This window comes from Perca flavescens, chromosome 7 (assembly GCF_004354835.1).
Source record: "Perca flavescens isolate YP-PL-M2 chromosome 7, PFLA_1.0, whole genome shotgun sequence".
Taxonomy (NCBI): Eukaryota; Metazoa; Chordata; class Actinopteri; order Perciformes; family Percidae; genus Perca; species Perca flavescens.
Genome location: NC_041337.1, coordinates 6,077,638 through 6,102,762, shown reverse-complemented (window position 1 = coordinate 6,102,762; position 25,125 = coordinate 6,077,638). Strand labels below are relative to the sequence as shown.

General features: G+C 41.2%; 2 protein-coding genes across 4 annotated transcripts in view; one reads left to right on the top strand and one right to left on the bottom strand.

The window, feature by feature from the left end:
* Nucleotides 1-25,125, bottom strand: part of klhl21 (kelch-like family member 21) — a 184,736-nt gene that overhangs the window by 136,850 nt on the left and 22,761 nt on the right. The window lies entirely within an intron of this gene.
* The window catches only part of syt6a (synaptotagmin VIa), a 28,700-nt gene continuing 24,088 nt past the window's right edge, over nt 20,514-25,125 (top strand). The window contains exons 1-2 of the mRNA XM_028582022.1: nt 20,514-20,748; nt 23,358-23,748. Of these exons, the coding sequence (XP_028437823.1) occupies nt 20,514-20,748; nt 23,358-23,748 (626 nt within the window). The remainder of the gene's footprint in view (nt 20,749-23,357; nt 23,749-25,125) is intronic.

Sequence of the window (25,125 nt, the reverse complement as noted above, 5' to 3'; positions counted from 1 at the left end):
GGCTATTGAGCCAGAGCTTGGCGTGGCTGAGTGAGGGATCTGCCCCTAGACATTTGCACTACAGTATCCTGCTGACTTGCTCACACTGCCATAGAAACCGAGCGCAGTGGAGGCTCATTCTGTTCAGCAGCAAGCAAGGGAGAGGATCGGGAGGAGAGAGCGAGAGAGTGAGAGGAGGGGGAGAAAAAGCAGAAACACAGAGAGCGAGAGAGAGAGAGAGAGAGAGAGAGAGAGAGAGAGAGAGAGAGAAAAGAGAAGCAGAGGGAGAGAGAAGTGAGAGAGAGAGAGAGAGAGTGTGTGAGCGGGATCAAGAGAGGAAAAGTGAGAGACACTGTCACTGGTGAGTACAGAGCTGTCACACTAGATTTAATCAGTGGTCCAAATCTCAAGCTTTTGAGCGTCTTTTTTTCTTTCCTTCTTTGTTTTCGATTTTGACGATTGATTTCCCAGGCTTGATTTCACTGCTGTGAAGCAGGTCGCTGGTTGTCAGTTTTTTTGTTAGGTTTTATTTTTTTTTATTTGGTGGGGGGGCGGGAGGGCGGAGGGGGAGGGGGGGGGGTGAGCGGGTGAGACGCACGGTGCTTGGCTCTCAGACGCAGAAGACCGATGCGGAGCAGCTGTGGTTTGTTATTTGTTAATCTGTCGTTAATACTGTTGTAACCTCTCGAATGCTAATCTTTGACTAATATTTACTTTTGAATAATACATGCTGAAGATAAAACTACTTCTCCTTTTTTTTTTTTTTTTTTTTTTTTTTTTGTTTGGCAGCCTCCCTGTCCATATCATACTCTTCTCTATCATTTATCAAGCACCGTGTTAATATTTGATAGGACTGGATGTCTGCAGCTGCACTTTCCGTCTCTATTTAACACACCTCTGACCGTTCTACTGAAAGAATTGGAGAGATATTGACTTGTCCTCTCCACTACAGACTGATCGAGTGCTTTTTTTGGTTTCAAACTCCGCCTGTGTGGCAGAGGTGAAGAGACTTACTCAGCTGCAACGTTTGAAGTCAGGTCACTGCTGTGTGCATGTGTATCCGTTTGTGTGTGTCTGTCTGCCTCTGTTTGCACATGCTTTTGTCACTTTTGTTGTTTTCTTGTCCACGCTCTTGCTGGGTTTGATCAACGTGCATCCTGACACTTCGATGAAGCGCCAGAGCCGCGGAGCTAATAGAGTGGGGGGGGTTTAGAGATACAGCGGGATAAGCCTGTGCCTCATCGCGTCAGCCTGAGTGCGAGGGGACGGTGTTATTCGGATCACAGTCTGCCACGTTGTCACTTAGCATTTTAAAGTACTTCAGATGTGTTCAGAAGCAAAGATTCCTGCCTTGAATTTGTCAGGGACAATTGTTGCCAGCGTGCGACACGAGCGTTACTCCTGTCTGTGTTTATGTTTATCTCTGCGGTTCACTTGGATCCCCTGCCTCCCTTCACCTGTTCCTACAGTGCAGTTATACATTTCCCTCCCCCTCCGGCAGCAGCAGCAGCAGCCTTGGGAGAAGGAAGAATTATACAAATCCAGCCAGCCTTATCAGTTTTCTGCTGGCTCCCGCCATGACTGGACCCTGGTGGCCCTTCCTGGCAGGCTGTGTACGCGTGTGTGTGTGTGTGTGTGTGTGTGTTTGTGGATGTGTATGGTGGCTCTGCTCTGGATGTGTTACAAAGCGCAAGTGACTGAGTGCATGCATGCATGCATGCATGTGTGGGAGTGTGAGTATGTGTGCATTTGTGTGTGTGTGTGTGTGTGTGTGTGTGTGTGTGTGTGTGTGTGTGTGTGTGTGTGTGTGTGTGTGTGTGTGTGTGTGTGTGTGCGCGCGCGCGCGCACCATTGACGTGATTGTGTGTGATCAGGAGAGCCGCAGGGGGCGTTCTTGCTTTCCTTTGTGAGAGGGATTCAGGGACTGTGGCATTTGTTTTCTTCCCTCTCTCCTGTGACATGTTTTATGACTTCTTGTTAAAATGTCACTCACCAAGGCTGGACTGTAAAATGTCCCTGCGCGGGAGAGCTTAGCATGTGAACAATAAGTGCACAGCGGTGTGATGAAACTACAAAGCACACAGCTGGGAAAGGCTGGGTTGAGATAATGCTGAGCTCTCCGACGGCTCCCTCGAGGCACAATTTGTTTTCAATACGATATAAAATTGGGCTGAATTTTTGACAGGCCTGCGGCCTGGGTCGATACCGCAGCTCGTCCCTGAGAGGAAACAATATCGCTCCGGTGAAAAAGACCGTGTGCAGCATGCTGGCAATAAACGCACCTGTTTAAATGAAGCACCTGGGAGGAACCCAAATGCTGCAGGCCATAGCTGCTACTCAAATGCAAATGGCTGTTTCGCAAGTAGGGTTCACATAGCCGGTTCCATTTTGGTAAAATACCAGATTTATTCAACTTTTTTTAATCCACATAATCTCTCTCAGGTATATTCTAAAGGCCTTTTTATAGTTGTGCGTAGAATCGACGGCGCTGTAGCCTGACGTGCACCTCTCTGTAGCCTGATGCACGTCGCTCGGCCGTGGCTTGGTAGCGTTGCATTCCCCCGACTCATTTCCTGGTTCTCCTTCTCCATAAACAACATGAAATCAATGAGAGGGGTAACTTCTCCTGCTCCAGATTTCCCACCGTGGTCAGAAAGAACAGGGGAGACACTTTGTTTCTCTCACTAGGACTCTAGAGTCGGTTCTTGCTCCGGAGCTAATCGCCGTCACTCTCTCACTTCTCGCTCTACCACACACCCCCCCACACACACACACACACACACACACACACACACACACACACACGGCTCGACGCACACACCAGCGCACAAGTATAAACATCAGGCCACTTACGTAGGCTACGGCGAAAGCTCTGCACTGTAAAACAAGCTTAAGACGTGCTAACAAGGGATCGACCGACACGGGTTTTTAAAGGCATATACAGAGTATTAGTAGTTAATGTAACCGATTACCGATTTTTGGAACAGATATGCATTTACAGTGAAAAATGAAAAGTCAAACTTAAGTTTTGAATGTTACAAACTCCAACACAAAACTTTGTTTAAATGATTCAAGCTATTATTTTAAAATATCATACTCTTCTCTATCATTTATCAAGCACCGTGTTAATATTTGATAGGACTGGATGGTTTCAAACTCCGCCTGTGTGGCAGAGGTGAAGAGACTTACTCAGCTGCAACGTTTGAAGTCAGGTCACTGCTGTGTGCATGTGTATCTGTTTGTGTGTGTCGGTCTGCCTCATCACGTCAAATTAGAAACATTTAACATAATAGCCAGTGAAAGATGGTCAGATAGTGTTGTGGGCGGGACATTAAAAGTGCTGTAAGAAGGATTGTGAAGATCCAGGATTTTTTTTTTAACATTGACAACTTCTCAGTCCCTCCCCCCTTTCTGCTAAAGCCCAAAAAGGTCTCCTAAGCCCCTCCCCCCCACAAGAGAGAATGAATGCATGAGCAGTGATTGACACGCAGTTAGACCCCCCGGCCCTGATTGGTGCATCTGAACAGGGAGCGGTGCATTACAGGCTGTAGGTGGTGCCAGAGGAGCCAGATTTGTTTTTTAAATGACCTGCTTCATGTAGTTCTACTGGAACATAGGGTCAGTTTCAGCAAATATGACAGAAAGTTAGTTTTATAAGTCTTACCTACTGCACCTTTAAGTCAGACTCAGTGGTGAGTTAAACCGAAGCAGAGGGACAGACACAGAGCTGTAGCGGAGCCAAAGAGCCACACTTTTCAATTCATTCACTTTATCGGTTTTCAGGCAAATGAAACGCCGATACAGATAATCTGCAAACGAAAAAAAAAAAAAAAAAAAAAAAAAAGGCGCGATAATTGGCCAGGGCCGATAATCGGTCCCTATCCCTAGTGCTAACTCAGCGACACAGTTGACTGAATGAACGTGACCGACCGCCTTAACCTAGACCAAGCTCCAAAGTGTGAATACACTTCACCAAAACAACAGGCAGGGAAATAGCTCATGTTAAAAGTATGAACCTCCTCAGCCTACCGCCGGTGTTGCACTGTTTTTTGTGTGTGGAAAAATCGGATTCATTTTTTGCTGCAGTGGAGTTCATGATATTTCCACTGTGTTTATCTTACTTCTGCAGCTGTAGCACATCCTACAGCTCCCCCCCCGTGAGGACCAGACGCCATTTTCCCAGCAAACACTTTGCAGCAAACACAAAAATGAACAAGGACAGGGTTAATCAATGTCACAGAGCAGTGACTAAACATGGTGGAAGCCCTACACCCTTCTAGGCAAAAAAAAAGAAAAGCCTGTAGCTCATGATTGTGCCATCAAATTGCTTGTTTTTTTCAACACACTCAGGAACCTGAAGATTTTCAGTTTACCATCATACAAGATGGTGTTTCACACAACGTTTAGGCCTAAAATAAAGCAGTGACTACAACAGAGAATATTTGGCATTTTTGCTTGAAGAATTACAGAAACAATGAATTGATTATTAAAAAGAGCTGCAGATTATTTTTCTGTTTTTCCTGACTTATCTTTCAGCTCTAAATATGTCTTTGTTTCCCTCCAAACAAACTACCTAAAAAGGATTTGACAAGGGATTCAGTTTGTTATGAAATGCTTTCAGAGCCCATCCCTATTAGCAACATTTCCATATATCTTCTCAACTAATTATTGATGAAGGTGCTCCATCATTACTTATAGCTATTACTACTTAACACTAACTAATTACTTCCATCTAAACCTGCAAGTCAAATAAAAAATAAAATGCATAGAAAATATCATGAAATCCAAGTCATGAGTGGCAGAGAGCTTACTGTAGGCTGCTTTCACACCTGAGCTGCTTGGTCCGTTTGAACTTAACCATGGCGCATTCCATTGGATAGTGTGGTTCGTTTTGGTGGGGGGGGGCTCTGGTGTGGGACAAACAACCGAACTCTGGTCCGCTTGAAAATGGGGGTCTCTCCGTTCACCTCCAAATGCTCTAGAATGTGATGAATGTGAAAAATGATGCATTTACCAGCCTGCAGTTTTAACCTAAGCCCCCGCGAGCAATCACGGCCATTCAAGTCAAAGCTTGATATTCCACCGCCCGGCACGTCCCGGAAGCGTGCGTGAAGCGGCTCTCCGCTCCGCTTAAGATACGCGCCAGGTCTATTTTCACGTGAGCTGTGGGGAGGTTTGGAGAGCCGGGCAGGAAGTGAAACAACACCATGGATGACGAGAGATTCATCTCGGAGGTGGAAAAACATAATAGACATCACAGATCTTTTTTATAACTTTAAGTTTAATTACAGGAGTGCTTAGAGTGGAAGGTAGATACCAGCTTAATAAAGTGTTTGTTCTGTAAAGTACTTCTGAGACACTCCCAGTACAGTGTTGTATGGTCGCACGGCGGAGGACGGGACAAAACTAACACGCAACACAGACGCGCCAGGTGGAAAATCTGGGTAACACCTTATATAAAAAGGATCACCTTCAAGTCCATAACCTAATATGACCATACATCACTGGTCGTCTGTGTAACAACACATCATCATCATCTCTCTCTCTCTCTCTCTCTCTCTCATCTCTCTGTCTGTCAGCTTCTCACACGGCTCACCTTCTATTCAAATATTAAAAACACTAAAGCAAAACCAGAAAACCCGAGACGTTCTAAATGCTGTGCTGCTCCATCATTTCTGAGACCAGATGGCGAGTTGCACTCAGATATTCTGTCCAACAGACCAGCGGCCGTTTCGACAGCGGGACATTTGTTTACAGCGTTTGGTGCGTTTGACAAAGTGCAGTGCCAACGCTGTCCAAACCAAAACGAGAAATGCAACAACGTGGGAACCTTCATCACCCGAATCACACAGAGTTTACCGAACTGTTGGTGTGAAGGCGCCCTTGAACGCTTCCTTCATTTCATTAAGCTTCAGGCAGTGCTTCTTACTGTAAGTCACGTTGCACCTACACACCAAAGCTCTCATCACAACCCGAGGTTTTTGTCGAACACGGTGATCTCTTCCCCCAAAACACCACCAGCAGATCTAATACCAAAACACCCTAAAGGCACTCTTTCACTTTTTGTCCGGTATACGGCAGAGTATAAATTTAGGTTTCTTCAACACAAAAAGTCGATAAGGACATTCAGCGTTGGAGGTGTGCATCCCAGAATGTCTAACAGCAGAGAAAAGTGCTTTAATGGGCGTTTGTTTGGGAGCCGGACTAAACATATACACACACATATACATATACCCATACACATACACATATACATATATATATATATATATATATATATATATATATATATATACACACACATACATATATATATATACATATATATATATACACACACACACATATATATACATATATATACATACATACACATATACATATATATATATACATATATATATACATACATATATACACACATATATACACACACACACACATACATACATACATACATACATACATACATATATATATATATATATATATATATATATATATATATATATACATATATATACATACATATATACATATATATACATACATATATATATATAGGCCTCACAGAAAATATGGCGAACAAGATGAATCAATGATTAATTCATTGCTTCCCTTTACATGTAGAGTAGATCTCTTGTTTCAGTTTGAAACTATATACGCAACACCACTACCATGGACAACGCAGAGAGCTTCGGAGCTGCATCTGCACAATGGATAATCATTTATCCAGATCTGATGGTTCGAGTCAACGTAGGTATAGAGCGCGAGACATGAGTGGATACAGCTGCTTAAAGCCCTGCTGGTTGTTGAGCAGTGCTGGAGTTCCTTTTATAACTCTCCCTTTATGATAAATCGCTTTCTGCCTGGCATTTTTCATGTCATCAGCGGAGCTATAATGCGTCATGAGGCGACCGGCTTCTGAACACGTGGGTCCCAAATGTCAGGCCTCGGTTAATTCAACGGAGTCAACAGAGTGATGCATGCATCATGTCCTCATGCTGACTTGCTGTTTGCTGCCATCATTCGGGGCCCCCCCAAGGCCAAAGGCCAAAAAGGTCAGGCCAAACCAAGGTCCTGCCCCCACAAAGAAATCAGTTTTATTGCTTGCAGAGTGCGTCGAAAATGTAACTTGGGATGGATGGGTGAAATTAGATATGAAGACAAATAGCACATGGGTGACATTAGATATGACGACAAATAGCACAGAGATTATAGTTTGACACAAGCGTATTCGCTTTCTAGCTGAGAGTTGGATGAGAAATCACTTGTGTCTGTACGTAAATATGAAGCTACAGCTGGCAGCAGGGGGAAAATGTAACTTGGCTCTCTCCGAAAACAAAATAAAATAAATAAATAATCCGCCTCCCAGCCGCTCTGAAGCTCACTAAATAACATGTCATAATTTGTTTGTTTATTGTGTACAAAATCCAAAATGTAAAAATGACATTTGCAGATTTAAACACCACCTTATTGTTTCTACACTTCGATTTATCCACAGATACAAAACATATTGAGGCGCTGGAAGGCAGATTTTGTTACCTTTGGACAGAGCCAGGTTAGCCGTTTCCCTCCTGAATACAGTCTTTATGCTAAGCTATGTTAGCCAGCTTCGGGCAGTAGCTTCAAACTTGTGAATGGTATCAATACCAGCCATGTAGATTCAAATGTATTTTCTACTGCCAATAACAGCAATAATAATTCATATTTGTGTTATGTAATGCAAATATTTATTGCCTCACTCTGTCTTCTAAACAAACGCTATTAAATATCCATTGGCCTCACAGCCTCTGGTAAACAAACATTTAAATAGGCTCTGAAGTGCCAAACATATTACCATTTCAATTATGTTTCTCCCACATATTTTTTCCCTAAACCTAATCAGAGACATTAAGAAGCTATAGTGTCTTCCCACTCCCTCCACATCACTCCCACCCTCTCTATGCATGGGACATGGTGGCTGCTGCTAGTCATAATTTATTTGACATGATTAACAGTGCCATATTTCAGGGCAATGAAGCATTTTGACTGGAGCAAAGGCTTTAATCGAGCAATACCGGGCGGCTGTAACTTCCGTCTGTAATGGATGTAGCACATCCATTTCAAATCCCTGGTGGTGAAAATTACTGAGACTGAAAATGAGCTTACGCTATTTTTACAAGGAGCCAGATTGAAGCCTGTTAGTTTTATTGTGATACCTCTGCAAATTAAAACATGCATATAGTGGCATGCAGGAAGCATGGGCCAAGTTAATAAAATCAATAAAATCAGACTTTATTTCTAAAGCACTTTTCACACATACATTCTCTCTCTCACACACACACACACCCCCCACCCCCCCGGCCCTATTGTGCCACCCACCCCTAAATCGACAAAAATGAATCCATTAAAAACAGGAAACGAGCTGAACCGAACTGAGGAAAAAGGTTCTCCACCCTTGGAAAGTCGTACATTTCAAACCTGTATTATTTGATAGCATCATGCACCTGCTCCGCTGGTCTCAGGAGTTTCTTGTATTATAGAGGTTCAAACTCTGGCTGGTTCATGATATTCTTTTCCCTCACATCTCGTACAAAACAAAATCATACGACCATATATTGGATATTATATTTTTAACTCTCTGCACGGTAAAAATTCATTAGCTACAGAATGACGGTGCGACTGTGTGAGATGAGGCTGTGGAGGATGATGGATCAGGCAGGAAGCAGACGTAGCACTTGTCTGTGGGCTGTGCGAATGGCATGTTACCTAATGGACTTTGGCTGCTGTGGAGAACGAGAGCAATAACGAGGTGTCTCAAGATCATGGGGTCATAACTGTAGAGAGAGACCTCTGTCTGTCAGCGCTCTGTCCAAACCCAACTTACAAACGGGTGTGTTTGTCTCAGCCCAGTATCCCTACAGGCAGTAAGTCCGTATCGGACAATTCTGCATCTCGTGATTTACGTCCAATGCCAATGTTCAGACAGGATGGTGGATGGGCATTAGCACGCAAGCCTGGATAACCAACTGGGATAAGCTAGCAAAGCCCCAGACTCACTGTACCAGACTGACAGTACCATATCAAATAAAGCAAACCCTATAGCGTTAGCTCACTTTGTGGCAAGCGGCAGCTTGCAGGCCTGAAAAGTAAAGCCAATGAGGAAGTGCCTTTAACCTGCGTTCTATCGAATTTCCAGCAGGGGCGATTCCACTGGCTTCAAAGAGAAGTCTGTTTCCATAGAACTCTATGGGGAAATGACCCTATTTCTGCCTTAATTTATCACTTCGGTAAACATTTTCACAATTAGTTTAAGTCTTCTTCGATACAGCATGTATGTGTATACATGTTCATTTAGTTAATTATGGTCCAATTTATTTTAAAACAGACGATAAAGCAGGGGATACTTTAGGGCGTGGCTACACGCTAACCTGTCAATTGTAGCAGAGGCTTAGCAATGCTAACCATAGCACAATCGGTTGTTGTCCGTGTTGTCTTAAACTTTGACCCTCTCACTGTGTTTTCACAACATCAAAGTTAATTAGAACATTCTGGTCGCCCAAAAAAATGTCTTGTTTAGCGTTCTGCTAACCAAGCTAGCTAGCCAACACCGGCGTTAGCTGCTAACTTAAAAGGGAAAGTCTGTCGATTTTCATCCAGCTCTGTGTACTGCCGTACATGCAGATGAACGGCACCAGTACCCGGGCGTCTGCGTTAACCCGTATGCAAAATTCCGCAGGATGATTCGCGTTTAGCTTAGCGCAGCACGACTGAAACCGTACACAACACTGGCTTTGACGAGTCATCCTCCCCAGCTCAACCCTTTTGTCCAAATACGGGTCTCTCTTCTGGCTCCAAAATGCAAACTCCTGGCTTCAAAACAGGCAGTCCGCAAACCAATAGATGAAGTCACTGACACTACGTACATTATTTTTTACTTTCAATGGGTGTGTGGCCAGGTCAGTAAGTAAAGCTTTACCTATATAGCACTTTTTAAAACACACAGTCACAAAGTGTTTCACACACAGACACAAAAAATATATATAACTATACAACAATATATAGCACAATATGAGACTGATCAAACTAAAACAAAACATGAGACAGGGATGAAGATGGAGAAAAAGCATTGCATAGAAAGATAGGTTTTTAAAAGCCTATCTTTCTATGCAATGCTTTTTCTCAAAAGATTCAGCAAATCTGATAGTTTGAGAAGATGATTTCGGAGGGTTGGTGCTAAAACAGCAAAGGCGCGATCCCATTTGGTTTTGCAGTTGGAGAAGGGGATGGAGATTTAAAGATCAAAGTTGTCGGGAAGTACAATGACGAACAGGGGAGATCACAGTGATGCCGAGATCGTGGCACAGCGGCGTAAGCCGATTCCCTCGCAGCAATGGTGCTCATGCTCATTGTGATGCAGGAAGACGTCACGCAGTCTAACAGTGTGGCTCATTGATGTGTTAATAATAGTTTTTGGTCAACAATGGAGGAAAAAAGATACATCAGGCTTTAACTACACAGACATACTTGGTAATAGAACCAACTCATTGCTGGTTTTGGTCTTTTCATGGGATTCGTTGACAATAAGAATGATGACCAGGCTTATCCTGGGCAGAGGTTTGCTTACTGCTGTTGAGGAGACCGTTTTTAAATATGCAAGTTTCATTTAGTTTTGTACTTCATGAGGATGGAGAAGATGATTTCCCACCAGTCACATAGCAGCTTTTTTATTTGGGTAAACAAGACAAGTGTAGCGTCTCATGGGCAATCGAACGGAGACCTGATGGAGTTTCTTTGCTCAAAAAAGTCTGACTCGGCACAGCTTGAAATACTAATTTAGACTTCAAATAAATTGCAGCCGTACTTACAAATAGAGTTGAACTTAACATCTTTCTGAATTAATCACAATTCTAAATATTGTTACCTGTTTTAGTCCTTTATTTACATATATTACTGATGCAAAATAATATTTAACAGAGTATAGAAAGCTTAAAGAACTGTTCTATGCACCACCTGACATTACCTGGCATGTATTTGGAATGTATTCTGTATGCCTGTATGATAAATGGTGCTAAAAAATAATCAAAATTGGATCCCAAAAAGAAGAAAGCCTAAAGAACTTAGTTGTAGCTTGAATTTTAAGTTGTAGTTAGTTTTAGTGTGTAGTTTGCTGCTTTTGACATGCTGTCAATGAAATAACATTTGTTTGGCATCCAATGATACAAAAGGATCAAGTGTTAATTTGACTATATAAGCACACTTACCATTAAAATATTTAAAAATTCTGTATATGCATTATTTTTTACAATAATTCACATTACTCATCTATCAAAGATGCTGCAAATGATTGATTTTGAAGGTGCTATTAAATGTCATCGGTGATTACGTTTTAAAACATACAAGTTAAAACTTGGTTTAATGGGGACCGTTTGATAGCACTAGAATGAAGTTTTCAGAGAAAACAAGAAAGTCACAGTGTCATTTAGTGCCAATGAGTAATGGTTTTATTTTGCAGTATATCTGTCATAGGTAAGGTTAACTGCAACAGAAATGCAACAGTGAATGGTTATTTTCTCTTGAACACGCCTCGGCAATCTATTCCAACATGTACTCTCTGCAAACAGCCCCCATGGCAACCTGGCAGCTCAAAGCTGTGCGACAGAGATAGGGGCTCCTGGTCAACACGCAGGTTAATTATGTGATATGACCAGATGCTAATGCTGGACCCAACTCAACAATCACAGCGCCGCAAGAGGCTCCCCCGTGGCTTCTGATTGGCCGCAGAACACAGCAATCAAACCACATTTGACACTACGATAAATGTGCTCAGGCCAAAATATATTGAATTTTGTAGTGAGTTTAATATTCCAACTTCTAGATAACAATGATTACATTTTCATTATACATTATTATAATATTCCAGTTTTTGCTCTTATTCTGAAAAAGGCAATATTCTGAATAAGCAGTTTAGGATTTATCTGAAAGTTTTCCACCTGTGGCATACTTGCTCGACCATGCAAAAACCACCTCCCTCCCTCTGTGATTACTTCAAAGACCTTCTTAAAAAGGCCGCCGTTGCGATGTTTGCGCATATCCAAAAACCTGTTAATATACAAGTCTTGTGGTTTGAAAGTATGTCTGTTTCTCCTTCTTTTCTTTTGACTATGCATCTCTACTGCAGATCCTTCAAACTGCTGGCTGCTTGGTTTGTTTACAACAACCATCAACGCACAGAGAGCCAGAACAGACGCATATTCCGAATGCACTTATGAACACTTTATTTTTACCAATGAGTCACCTAAATATTTTCTGTCTATACGGTACCGCTGATGGCGACTACATCATATCAGTTTCCAGCAAAACAGAGCGAAAGCAGAACATGCAGAAAATGAACTTCTTTACAAATGAATAGAAATGTCAGACTGACTGACTGACATGTGCATTCTTTTTTAGAAAACAATTAGTTTTTAGAAATGTCTTATGATATTTTGTCTCTAGAAGTGCATTATTCAACTTTTGTTTTCGTTAAAGAAGGAAAAGAAAATCACAATACAAATTGAATCGGCACCCATGTATTGTGAAAGAATCGGATTGGGACAAAAGCATATCGTCCCAGCCCTAGTATACATGTCCAAAGAAAGCTCCTAAAATCTGAATAATACCGGCATATCCCACGTCTTAATCGGAAAATGCTATATTCTTTAAAAAAAAAAAAAAAAAAAAAAAAAAAAAAAAAAAAAAGGCCTTATTCAAACTATCCAATCAGTATATGATGTTTAAATGACAAGTATCAAATTCGGAATATTGTCATATATCGCAATAATAGTGGAATGCTATGTACGTACTCAGTGTAGGAGGAGGAGGATTTGGCGACGTGCAGGGAAAGAGAGAGTGCACTTTGATTAACTTCACACTTGGGGAGGAGACAACAGCCTTCTGAGAGTCTCTCTTGGGTGGATTATTGAGTGGGAGCACCGGCACATTGAACCCTCTTAAGTCAACTCGAGTAGCAACCTCAAGTCATTATGTATAGTGAGACAGTGGGAATACAAGGCATGGAGTGTGTGCGCCAATCGGGTGACAAAAAAATTTATTTAAAAAAGGAACAGTGTGTAGGATTTACTTTAAAGTAGGGGTGTAAGAATAAAATCGATACATAGCGAGTATAGCGATATTTTATTTTTAGAATACTGTATCGATTTTCAAAAAAGGCAATATCTTTTTTTTTTAATTAAAAAAAATATATAGAATTTTTTTTTCTTTTTTTAAGACAGTGGTTCAGGTTTATGTTGTGTTAAACCCTTATCACTAGATGACTATGTTGAGATGCACCACTAGTGCCTAGCAGTGCCTGACTTTTTTGCTAGAAGCTAACAACGTAGCTATGGCTGAACTTTGGCCTACTTTAGCATATAAACATTAGCTCACTAAGAACCTGTGAACCACAATCCCAAACTGGCAGTTTGATTTTCTGTGTACTGAATTGTTTGCCTAAAGTAAACTTCTTTTATGCACATCATGTCTTTTTTAAATATGTTTTTTCTAAAGTTATACTTTAAAAAAATCCCAATATATCGCCTTACGCACAGTATCGAAATATATCGCAATTTATTGAATCGTGACTCATGTTTCGTGATACGTATCGTCAGATTCTTGCCAATACACAGCCCTACTTCAAAGGGTGCTGGTAGGCTGATTCCAGTCATTGTGCTAAGCTAAGCTAAACGACTGCTGGCTAAAGCCTTTTATTTTTGGAGCACAAACACTGACAATTCCCCACCTACATCAAACAACACCCTACTTTATTAATCTGGCTTTAAATCCTTATCACCTTTTGGAGCTTTTACTATGTGTTCGGAAATTATAGATTCTAGCTGAGGTCTATTTCCATTTTATTTATTTTTTATTATGGGGATGAGTCAAGTTGAATATGGTTATTATTTTGCATTTCAGCAGCAAAATCTGTCCGTCTGGGTGCCTCCATCCTTCAGCTGTCACTGAGTTTGAACATTTTCACCAAGACATCTCTGTTGCATATTTTGGCAAAACGGGAAAAAAAAATAAAATACACCACCCTGCTCTAACAGACAGCTCGAAGATATTTGAACATATTTCCACTTGACAGTATATCTTGGCCTCGCAGGTTGCAGCTGTCAACCAGACTGATAAACAATGGCAAGAGAAGGTGCATCCCCCAAATCTTTTGTCTGCACTGTTGCATGTGACGTAATACCCAACATTCCGTTTTTCTGCTTAAGGCTGCTGAGTTCACAAAATAGAAAAACCAATTGTGTCTTTAAAAGGTTCTGTCGCTTTTATCTTTATTGCCAGCTGGCTACTCTGGATGGATGTTTACTCTGTAATGAAATATACAACTCTTAGTAACCTTGTTTTTCATTCCGGCTACTTTCAGTGTTTACTCACTATATTAATCTATAAAACTTCTACACACAGCTAAACTTTAAATTAAAGCGATCAATAATGGGTAACGACTCTAAATATTTTAAGTAAGCATAATTACTAAAACATGCTTTTTTGGAGCCTAATTTAGAGGCTTTTTCCATAGTAATTATAATGTGTTTTTTTCCACCTTGGTGTGGTGTGAAAGTATAATGGTTTTCTCCACACAGCCTCAAATTCCTCTTCACACCTCTGGCTGATCTGCTGCAGTCTAAACTCCTCTTCGCGTGGTGGGGCTTTAGGATTTGGGGATCTGGGGGGAGGGATTATGGGATTTTCTGATTGCTCCGAAAAAGACACCATGGGATACAGAAATCCAAAAACGGCTGAGGTACCCACATCAAGATTAAAGCGCATTATTCCCCCCCTTAGGGATAGAAGACAGGAAAGCCACTATTCACAGCTTAGAAACAAGTGTGTTCCGGAAACGTATACAATTTAATTAGATTGAATGACATTGGAATGACATGCAGCAAAGGGCCGCAGGTCGGAGTTGAACCTGGGGTCGCTGCAAAGAGGAGTAAACCTCTATATGTGGGTGCACACACTCTACCAAGTGAGCTACCCAGGCGCCCAGTAGCTAAATATTTTAATTATTTATCTTTCTGGTACACGGCCCAAGGCGTGAAACTGAAATGTGACTAATATGTGTGGACGGACGACGAGGTGGAGTCGCTGCTTACAACACACAACATTGTTGTCGTTGTCGGACGCGTGCTCATTACACAAAGCAACAATGGGCATGTGCGAAATAAGGAGATGACTTTGTTTCCCAAACGCTCCGTTTTCCACAAGGATACACTAATCAGCGTTTTGAAAATTCTGCACCTTAAACATAAAATTCTGTTTGTGTATGGACGAGAGGCCACAATATCTCTTTTCATAAATATCTGCATATGTGCAGAGTAAGGGTTATATCCTTTTTTCCCACCAAAATCTGCATGTATATGCAGGGTTTTTTAAACACGGGTAAACCCGCTAAAAGAAAGAATATAAACATCTTTACCATTGCCATTATGCCGGTCCAGTTTTTTTTCCTGTTGTTTCCTGCCAACTTCTGATGTCACGAACGTGCCGGAATGTGTCAGCTTTACCTGCTACAGCTTTCCAATACAGTGCACAAAACTGCAAACTCTGCTGTACATTTACTTGATGTCTTCTTCCAGTGTTTTCCCTGGGTTTGTGGACTTAGTTGTGCATATTTGGCTGAGTGGTTTAGGGGTCCTCCTCCCTCAAGAAAATATATTTAAAAAGAAAATGATTATTATTACCATATCTGTGTCTAAGATGTTGGAAAAGCTAGAGCACATACTAAATAAATAACATAAAAGACAAAACTTGCTAAGGAAGTCCAACAGGGACCAACTACAATCATTTAATCGGAGTATCATTCAGTTTGTTTTGATGCTCAGTGATTTTACATTCATTCAGCTTGGGTGCTTACACCTTAGTCTTATAAAAGCAGGGAAAACCAGGTCTTCTTCTACCCTTAAACTCTCCTCCATTTGCTCTTCATTCGCCTCTCTCACTCTTTCAAAAGACAAATGTTAGTGGGTGTAAGTGGGTGTTTTGGGGTATGAAATTTAAATGTTTGGGTTGAAGTTACTTTGACCTTACAATTTACCATTACCACTGTTGCATAATTTGCTTCAAGAAAAAAGTATGTCCTCTTTTTTTTTTTTGGAAGAAAGTTATTAATTTGTCATAAGATTTAAATGTCATAAGGAATTAAAATCAAAGAAAGTTAACTTCTAAACTATCTTTCTTGTTGCTCGAAGACATTTGCATGTTTTTTGGAGCTCTTTTCTTTTCCCCGCGGACATATAAATGTCATGTTTGAATGGCAGAGAGCGTGAGTAATTCTGGGCTACAAGGCACAGGCAGCACCAGCACTCACCTCCATCTTTAGATATTGGTCTTTCAGTAACTCAAGCCAACAGTGCATGACACAGTAGTCTATATCCATGACGTTCCACTTCCTGGGATTGCTCCGGTGCCGCAGGAAATTCTGCCAGATGCATGTATTTTCCGTTGCCTTCCACTTTCTTTGTGTTAGAATTTTAAATTTGGTGGATCTTTAACTTTGGTTTTTCCTCACTTTCATTTTTCCTCACTGTAGAAGGTGGTTGTACTTGTTATCCAAGAGTAATCAATTATACCCATACTGTATTCAGTTTTTCTCAAAACTAACCATTTGACCCTTGATTTTTACAACAAATCTTAAAAAAAATAAATAAAAGACAAATTACATAACGTTTTCCACTTTTCACTTTTCCACAATTTGTGTACAGTCCCTTATAGGACAATAAAACCACTGGCTTCACCTTAGTGTATCAAAGCCTATATAGTGTCCATCACACTGCAGACTGCAGCTTGTGTAAAGGAACGTACAGACAGCATTTTGCTGTCTCTATGACGTGTGTGTACCATTTGCGGTGGAATGGACTTTTCCTTTCTAAGATGTGTCAATTCATGACCGCAAACCGAGAGAGCGCCTATCCTCTCTAATGGCCTGGTTACTATGGAAACCAGGTTAGCGCCTGACAAAAATAAATACATAAATAAAAGCCCCTCGGGCTTCACTTTGCTCTTCGACTCGACTTCAAATAAATAAACCTTGATTGTGTTTCGTGCGCTCTGAGAAACACCCTGATAATGTCGAGACGAGGTCTGTTTTGGTGAGACTAGGCGGCATGAACAAGAAACTTCAGGACATGAATCAAACAGAGATGGTATACCAGAACACGCAAAGTGGCAGCGGGGGAGCGTAGAGCCACCGGTTGATTGCTGCAGAGTTGGATGTGGTTCAGCTTGTGGGAAAGGGTAAGCATGCCACAACGTTTTTGGAGCGCCGGAGCTGTCACTGCATCCACGCAAGGCCCCCGTGCTCAGAGGTTAATACCTAAGCGGTTTTATTATTTCTTTTTTTCTTAAATGTAATACCCGTCTTTCACACAGCGGTGCCTCACTTCCTTGCCCTTTGCACCTGGCCCCAAATCCTCCTGGAGGAGCGTTATAGTGACATTGATGTAGCCTCTGAAATAGGGCTGCACCATGAGGAAAACATGCGATATGCGAGAATGTTGCTGAATATCGCGAAAACAATATTACTTGCGATAAATAAACAAATATAAGAGTGAACTCAGTTCTGCATTTTTGCTGCTTTCAGTAGTCTGCTCAAGTACAACAATCTGCTTGTTGAATTTAATACAAATGAAAGGTAATCATTTCCAACGTTCTTTAACTCAACAAACTGAACACTGAATTGAATCTAAAAGGCGCTACTAAAAAGGACATTTACATTTTAAAAGTGAAGTTTGCTGATATTTTCCTTCAATTTACACAAAAAAGTATGTCTTTCGCAATATGCAATGGCCTTTTGTGATGTGTATATCGTTGATATCACGATGATGATTAACAAAAACGATATCTTATGCAGCCCTTCTCTGAAGTATAGATTGTGAAAGGGGTTTTCAGCATTTAAAAAAAAAAAAAAAAAAGGATACCCTTTGGTTGATTGACTGCAGGATAGTGATAGTCCACCGCTTCGTAGCGTGGGTGTGATCATTAATTGTGTGCTAAACCCAGAGGTAAGTCTAGTAGTCTCAAGCTGTCGGGTCCTGAGGGAGTGAATATGTTCACACAGCTCTGCCCCATTACCCATCTGTCTGGAGAGGAAGAACAATGGCTTTTCAATCACTCTCTTACGTTTCATGAGTCTCTCTCTTTCCGTCCCACTATCTCTGCATCATTAGTTCTCTGCATACAGTGGGTCTCGCCTACTCAACACTAGAAGGTAAGAGAAGGAAATTAACACTTCTATTTTTGCAGTCATTATAACTGAAATGACTTAGGCATCGCAGTGCTTTGGTTCTCTCATTAACTTCATCGAACCGAACTAGACTGATGCCATCTGCTGTGATTATCATTAAAACAATCATAAGCTAAACATTTCTGATTTTTTTTTTTTAAATCACAATTTCTATTCTTTTTATACCTTTATCAATTATCGCATCTTCCATACATTTTGCGAAGGTTACAAAAGGATTGTTGCAGCTGTGATGTGACTCACAGGGCCCCAGACTGCGACCAAATGGTCGCATTTTGCGACCAAAATTTGAGAGTGTGCGACTGAATTTTACATCCAGTCGCACATGTGCGACCAGCAAATTTGCCCCCGTTTTTTGCACGTTAAATGTCGAAATGTAGGTACCTGAGCGCGTAAGCGCAAGCTTATCTGTCCTCTCTGATAATTGACAGAGAGCGGTGCTCCGACACAAACACACACACTCACACACACACACACGCAGAGGTGCGATCGGCGCAAACTACGTCGGCTGTTTTGTTGAAGTCACAGCGAGTGATGCCGATAAAGTGGTTTCAAGTACGGTTACAGTTTTTAAAAACTTCACACGGACAGCGTTTGCTGCGTGGTTCACTTTATGCAATGATACAGATGTGAAAGAGACAGGTGCATGCAGATGTTCTACAGTAAAAACAACAGGAAGTTAGTCACTATGGTTTGGCCCACTCATTTGGCCCGTTTACCAACACGGTCAGCAGCTGGCGCTGCAGCAGAGGCTGGGACGCACAGCTCATGGAGGCTCTTAAGGTGCTTTAAAAACCCTTAGCGCCTGATTGCAATTCATGTCAGAAATCGCACTCCTTCTCTGAGTCATAACGGAGTTAAATCTGAACACACAAGCATTTATACACGTGTTTAAATTCAATGGTACGTACACTTTTGGGGGACCTCATTATCCCCAATATTTATTGCGAATAAACGTCCATAAATCTGTTTAGGAATATAAAAAAAAAATATATGTTCCTTACAAACCCAGAACTTGCCTGAGAATCATCATGTTTTTAAGATTCAATCAGTTTTAAATGAATCCAGCGGTGATTATCTGTACATTCATACAAACATTGAAAACAGGAACTGCTAATAGCTAATTCGGCCTACTTTTAATGGGGTAAATTTGCCAAAATGTAAAGAATTATACATGCTAAAACAACGTGGCCCACAGCATAATTAACTGCATTTATAGCAACATTATACTTCCTGCTTCCATCCGCAAAGCATTATGGTTCCAAAATGTTTAGCATGATTATCTACCATATAATAGTAAGACAAAGAATTGTCTTGATTTTGTCTGGGTGGGCACAGTGTCAAGCTTAAAAAAAAAATATAGAAAAAATATATTGCTTTTGTCAATACCTCGAAGGGTGCTGTTGCAGTGAAAAAAAAGTAAAACAAGCCAGAGTTACACACTGCAATACACATTTCCGACCTGTCAAGGCATTTTGTTTTGAAAGATTGTCACCACGGGCGTTTGTATTTTGGTACCACATCGCAGGATCTGCCTCAATTGGCCGTGACGGCGGATGAAGACTCTGCGAGCGACAGTCCAGTCAAGATGAAGCTTTGTGGGGAGCTGTGTGAAATTTCAGATGACATGGAGAGGCCAGGGCTGTGGACAGCTGAGAAATCCTCCTCAGGCAGAAATCCTCCAGACTTGAAATCCTGTCCACCGCTTGGCTAAGCTATAAATTCTTCTTAGTGGACACTCCATTTAGTTTTAATCTTTAACGAGAAAGCTTGTAATTTGTTGGGGAGGTGGTAAATGTTCTTCTTTTTATACCGTTTTGCTCAACTACGAAAAGTTTGGACATAAAAGCAGTAAAAGTTTGTCAAACGACTGTTAATGTGAGTTATTTAAGACCATTTGACATCAAAGACCGGAGGTGGAATTATACTTATACTTCACTACATTTTAGAGGCAAACACCGTAAAACTTCAAATAATAGCCGAGTCCCAAATAGACGCCTGTCTCTTTTAAACGCTTGGTGTGACAACAGATTTGGGTAAATAAAGGCCGGTCTCACATAGAGGCCTGGTCTGTTTTTTTTTTTTTCGTGTCGGGTTGTATTTGATCTTTTAAAACCCGTCAGATCGTTTGTTCTATGTTTTGATTTGATTTCACGTGACAGACGCAACCGTTCATAAACGACTCATCACTATGGCAACATAACAAACAGGTTAACGAACTTTCTTTTAGTCTCCAGTTTTTCTTAATTCTCTCAATACCACCATGGAGACAAAAAGAAAAAAGTATGATTTGACATTTAAGCTGACAGTTGTCAAATTTGCCGAACAAAATTCGGGAGAAGCAGCGGCAAGACGTTTCTCGATTGATCCTAAGAGAGTGCGAGAATGTCGTAAACATAAAGCAGAACTGCAACGTCTGTCGGAGGAAGACGACAAAAGGGCCAGACTGCGAGGTGGAGGGAGGAAGAAGGTCAGTGAAGAGCTGGAGGTGAGCGTGTGTGAGTGGATCCACAGCTTTTTTTTTATTTATTATAAATATTAATTAAATATGAATAATACGAATTAGAAAAAATTAATATAATGTGGTAACCTCCTATTGTCAATTAAAGGCCTGTCTCTTATAGACGCCTGTCTCAAATACAAGCCGGTGCATTTCGGCGATTTGGGTAAATAGAAGCCCGGGCTATTATTTGAAGTTACTTGAAGTATTGTAATTTTTACTACAGCCAGGAGCCATTCTGCTGCATAATGAGTACTTCTACTTACTACGTGTTGGGAGACAAAATCATATCCTTTACTTAAACTTGCAGTTTTCCTTAGATTAGGGTGGCACCTAAATCATGGTTGCAGCTGCCATCGTGGTCCTGCTCCGCGCCCTACTACGCCCTGCTATGCCCTGCTACGCCCTGAAATGCTACAACTATTATTGCTAGTCATAGTTTCATTAGCTTTGTTACGGTTATAATTGCCACTGTTTAGCATACCCCCAACCGGCACCGGCAGATTGCCCCCCCTGCCCTCCCTCCAAGAGCCTGGGTCTGTCCAAGGTTTCTGCCTAAACACTGTTGCACTAAATGCTTGCTCTTGGGGGAATTGTTGCAATTGTTGGGTCTTTGTAAATTATAGTGTGATCTAGACCTACTCTGTCTGTAAAGTGTCTTGAGATAACTCATTATGATTTGATACTATAAATAAAATTGAACTTCAGTAAAAAATAGCCCTACAGCCAACAAGTACTAATAGCGAAATGTACTGTAAAGTATCAAAAGTATAAGGAAGAAAAATGTCTCCTGTAAACAATAAATTATTATACATGACATTATTTGATTGTTGATACTGATGCATCAATTCATAAGTAGCATTTTACCATTTTAGCTGGTTGAGCTAGTTTTAAACTACATGCTTTATATACAGTTAGGTAGTTCAGTGGTTTCCAAACCTAGGGGTCGGGCCCCTCCAAAGGGTCACAAGATAAATCTGAGTGGTCGTGAGATAATCAATGTGGCAGAAAAAGAGGAAAAAACTAAGTTCTGATGCACAAATTTCTATAATAGTTTTTTGGGATATTCTCTAATTTTAGCTTTTTGTGAAATATTGGATACGTTTACCTCTTTGGGTCACAAACAGTAATTTAAATGAAACCACCAGAGAGATTTAGAGGGGAAATGCAAACAACTCGTAGACATCTGAAACATGACCAGGGACCTCGACTAGACCGTGCTATTCTGTATGATGTCATAAGCAAGACATGTGGGGAACTACTGGTTTAAACATTACAATGTGTTGTATTTTTTAAGCTAATTATGGTTTTATTCATCTTTTTTGAATTTTCTTTTATCTTATCTTCAAAATAACTAGTTACTAATGCTGTCAGTTAAATGTAGTGAAGTAAAAAGTACAATATTTTTATACTTTTTTATTCGCGTAAGATTTTGTGTCCTGCTTTTAAAATAATAACCCAATGATTGTTATTCAGCCGTGGACTTTTTCTTAAGTAAAGCATCTGAATTGTTGTTATCTGATATATTCCATCTAAACAATAAGTCACGTGTATTCTCTACAAAGCTAACCCCATTTGCAGGTTTCAGCGCTTGTATATGCTCATAGTTTGCTGGAGTGAGAAAAGGTTGAGCTGGGTAAATATTAGAAAAGAGCTAATTCAATGAGCCTTGAAGCAGCATCTTGCTATCTCTGAAGTGTTGTCTGGAAACGGGAATTCAGGGACCCTCTGAAAGGCCACCGAGACGAGTTGTAGATAAATTATTGTAGATAAATCACAGCAATCAGGGCGTGTGGAAAAGAAAACTCTCAGCAAAATTGAGAGCAATTGAATTCGATCCCAGCCGGAAAGCGTGGGAAAATATTCCAAATATCAGGTGGAGGCATGTAATTACTTCAAATCAAGAAAGGAACGAAAAGGCACAAAAGGCAAAAAAAAAGAAAGAGCTACAGCCCTGCATGTTTTTCTGTGATTGTTCTTTTTCAAATGGGTCCTTGTGAATCCCCGCAGAGTGCTTGTCAGCATTTGTGGTCATCTCCAAGTTTTTGTACGCTGCTTGTTCCCCAGGAAGCATATTTAAAATGCTGGAAAATAAATGAGTTTGACTGTGCCAGGCTCCTTTTATCCATTTCATGGTTGGAAAAAAAACTAAAATATCCATGAGGAAGGCGTCTGACACCTTGGTTCTATTCCCATTAGTATTTTTTTTAAAGATGATATTGTTTTGTTTTTATCATTTGTCACAACTATAATTGCTTTTACCTCTAATTTCACAGGAAATTATCTTTGTATGTGTAGTGTAATATGTGCATGAGTGCAAACCATACCCAATTTGAATTCTGTTGACATTAATATGCTTTCCTTATCCCTTGGCTGAACTGAAGATTAATGGAGGTTACTTTAATATTTATGACGCACATCTCCCGGTGAACTTGGCTCGCTGTCCTTAGTCATCTATAAAAAACACTGATATAGCACCAGAGGTATCATGTCCTAATAGACCTTCTTTCTTTCTCTCTCTCTCTCCCCCTTCTCATCCTTGTAATCACCATCTGTTTGTCCATATTGTGTGACCCTCTGTTTCTGGTCCCCGCCGCTCGCCACCAGACGCTTCTTTTGGCCTGCTGCTCGGTGTGTTTGTGGTCTGCGGCCTGGCTCTGCTGGGCCTTCTTGCATTCGTCTCCTGGAAGCTGTGCCGTGTGCCTTGGCGAACTAAGGCCCATTTCCCCGGTCCATCCCCCACCCCGGCCTGCGACCCAGAACTCTGCCTGCTCCAGCCGCCTCTCCTTCTGCCCAGCCCCCAGCAGCCAGCGGTCACCATGGCGACAGAGAAGGTGAAGGACCCCATGGGTTCTATGGGTTTCCTGGAGACGGCAGTGAAGATAAGCCATACATCTCCCGACATCCCCACCGATGTGCAGCTCTCCATGAGGGAGCACTTCCTGCGCCGCACGCAACGCATGCAGAGGCAAGCCACTGAGCCGGCTTCCTCCACTCGGTTAGTCATCTGCTGTACACGCACATGTGTGTCTCACGTGGTTACTCATGTGTAAATATGCTTAGGGATACACACAGGCATGCATGCACACACACACACACACACACACACACACACGGGTAGAATTTAAGCGCAAAGGCATGCAGTATAAAAGTTCCATTTATCAAACATGAAATGGTGCGCACCATATTTATTTGATTGCCTACATCACTAATGAGGGTGGAAATGTTCTATGTAAGCAATTTGGTATCTACAAAGTTAATTATAATGAAAACCGTACTGTAGATTGTGTTGCCTCAGAGGCATCTCTTTGTAAGTCATAAGGCTAATTATATATGATGGCTTCTTCATGAGAATTAATGGAATAGAGGGAAGAAGAAGAAGAAAGGTTTTGCTCTAGTAATACCAGCAGGACAGCATGTTTTCGCCATGTTAATAAGTGGCCATTAGGACTCCGTTCTGCTTATTATGCAGCTAGACTTTAAAAAGCACATCTTTTAGTCCTTGGTCTAAAGCAGCCAACATTTCCATTCCGGCTCCTGACACGGCAAACCATCGGTTCCCCCAGGTGGTGCTCAATGTGGCTGTCACCGGGTTTTGTTGTTATCGCCTACATTTAGGCCACTATGATCTTGACTTGACTTCCTTATATTTCACCTACACCTTTAATTGTATTTTCCAATTCCTCACACAAAAGACCATGCAATCCCAGTGCGAAGCAAAGGAAAAGCAAAACTAAACAGTGGCAGATGCAAATCAGTAGGGCTGTGCTCCATTGAAGAAATCCTTAGTCAACTAACAATCAATCAAATAATCGACAGATCTGTAAATCTAAGTTTCTCCACAAAGAGCTGTGCAACAGCACCACTTTAATTCTTGTGTTTACCAGAGTTGTGCTCGTACGTTTCTTGGAAATAAGTCATTCAGCATGAAAAAAAGCATAAAACATGACTAATCGACTAAAGAAATCCAAGTTGACTCAGACCAAAACGACCGATTAGTTGACTAATCGACTAAGATGGAGCAGCCCTACAAATCAGACATATTCTTAAATCAGTATTCCGAGCATATAACAAGACTGACGGTAGTATGAGAATAGTAGGCTAGCTTTCTATGATAATTGTTATAATCTATCTATCTATTAAAGCGAGACGTATCTGTATGGTATGTGTGTCCGTGTTTGGGGGTATGTTTTCGGGGAAGGTAACCTGCACATCACACGCTGACGCCACATGCAGAACGCTTCACCACAGTGGAGCCTACATTCACCACTTCTAAACAGAGGCCGAACATCTCGGAGATTAATCCTTCACAGCGCTGTGCAATGAGAGAAAATTTCACCGGGCAGACACAGCAGTTTTCACCAGACTTGCCCTG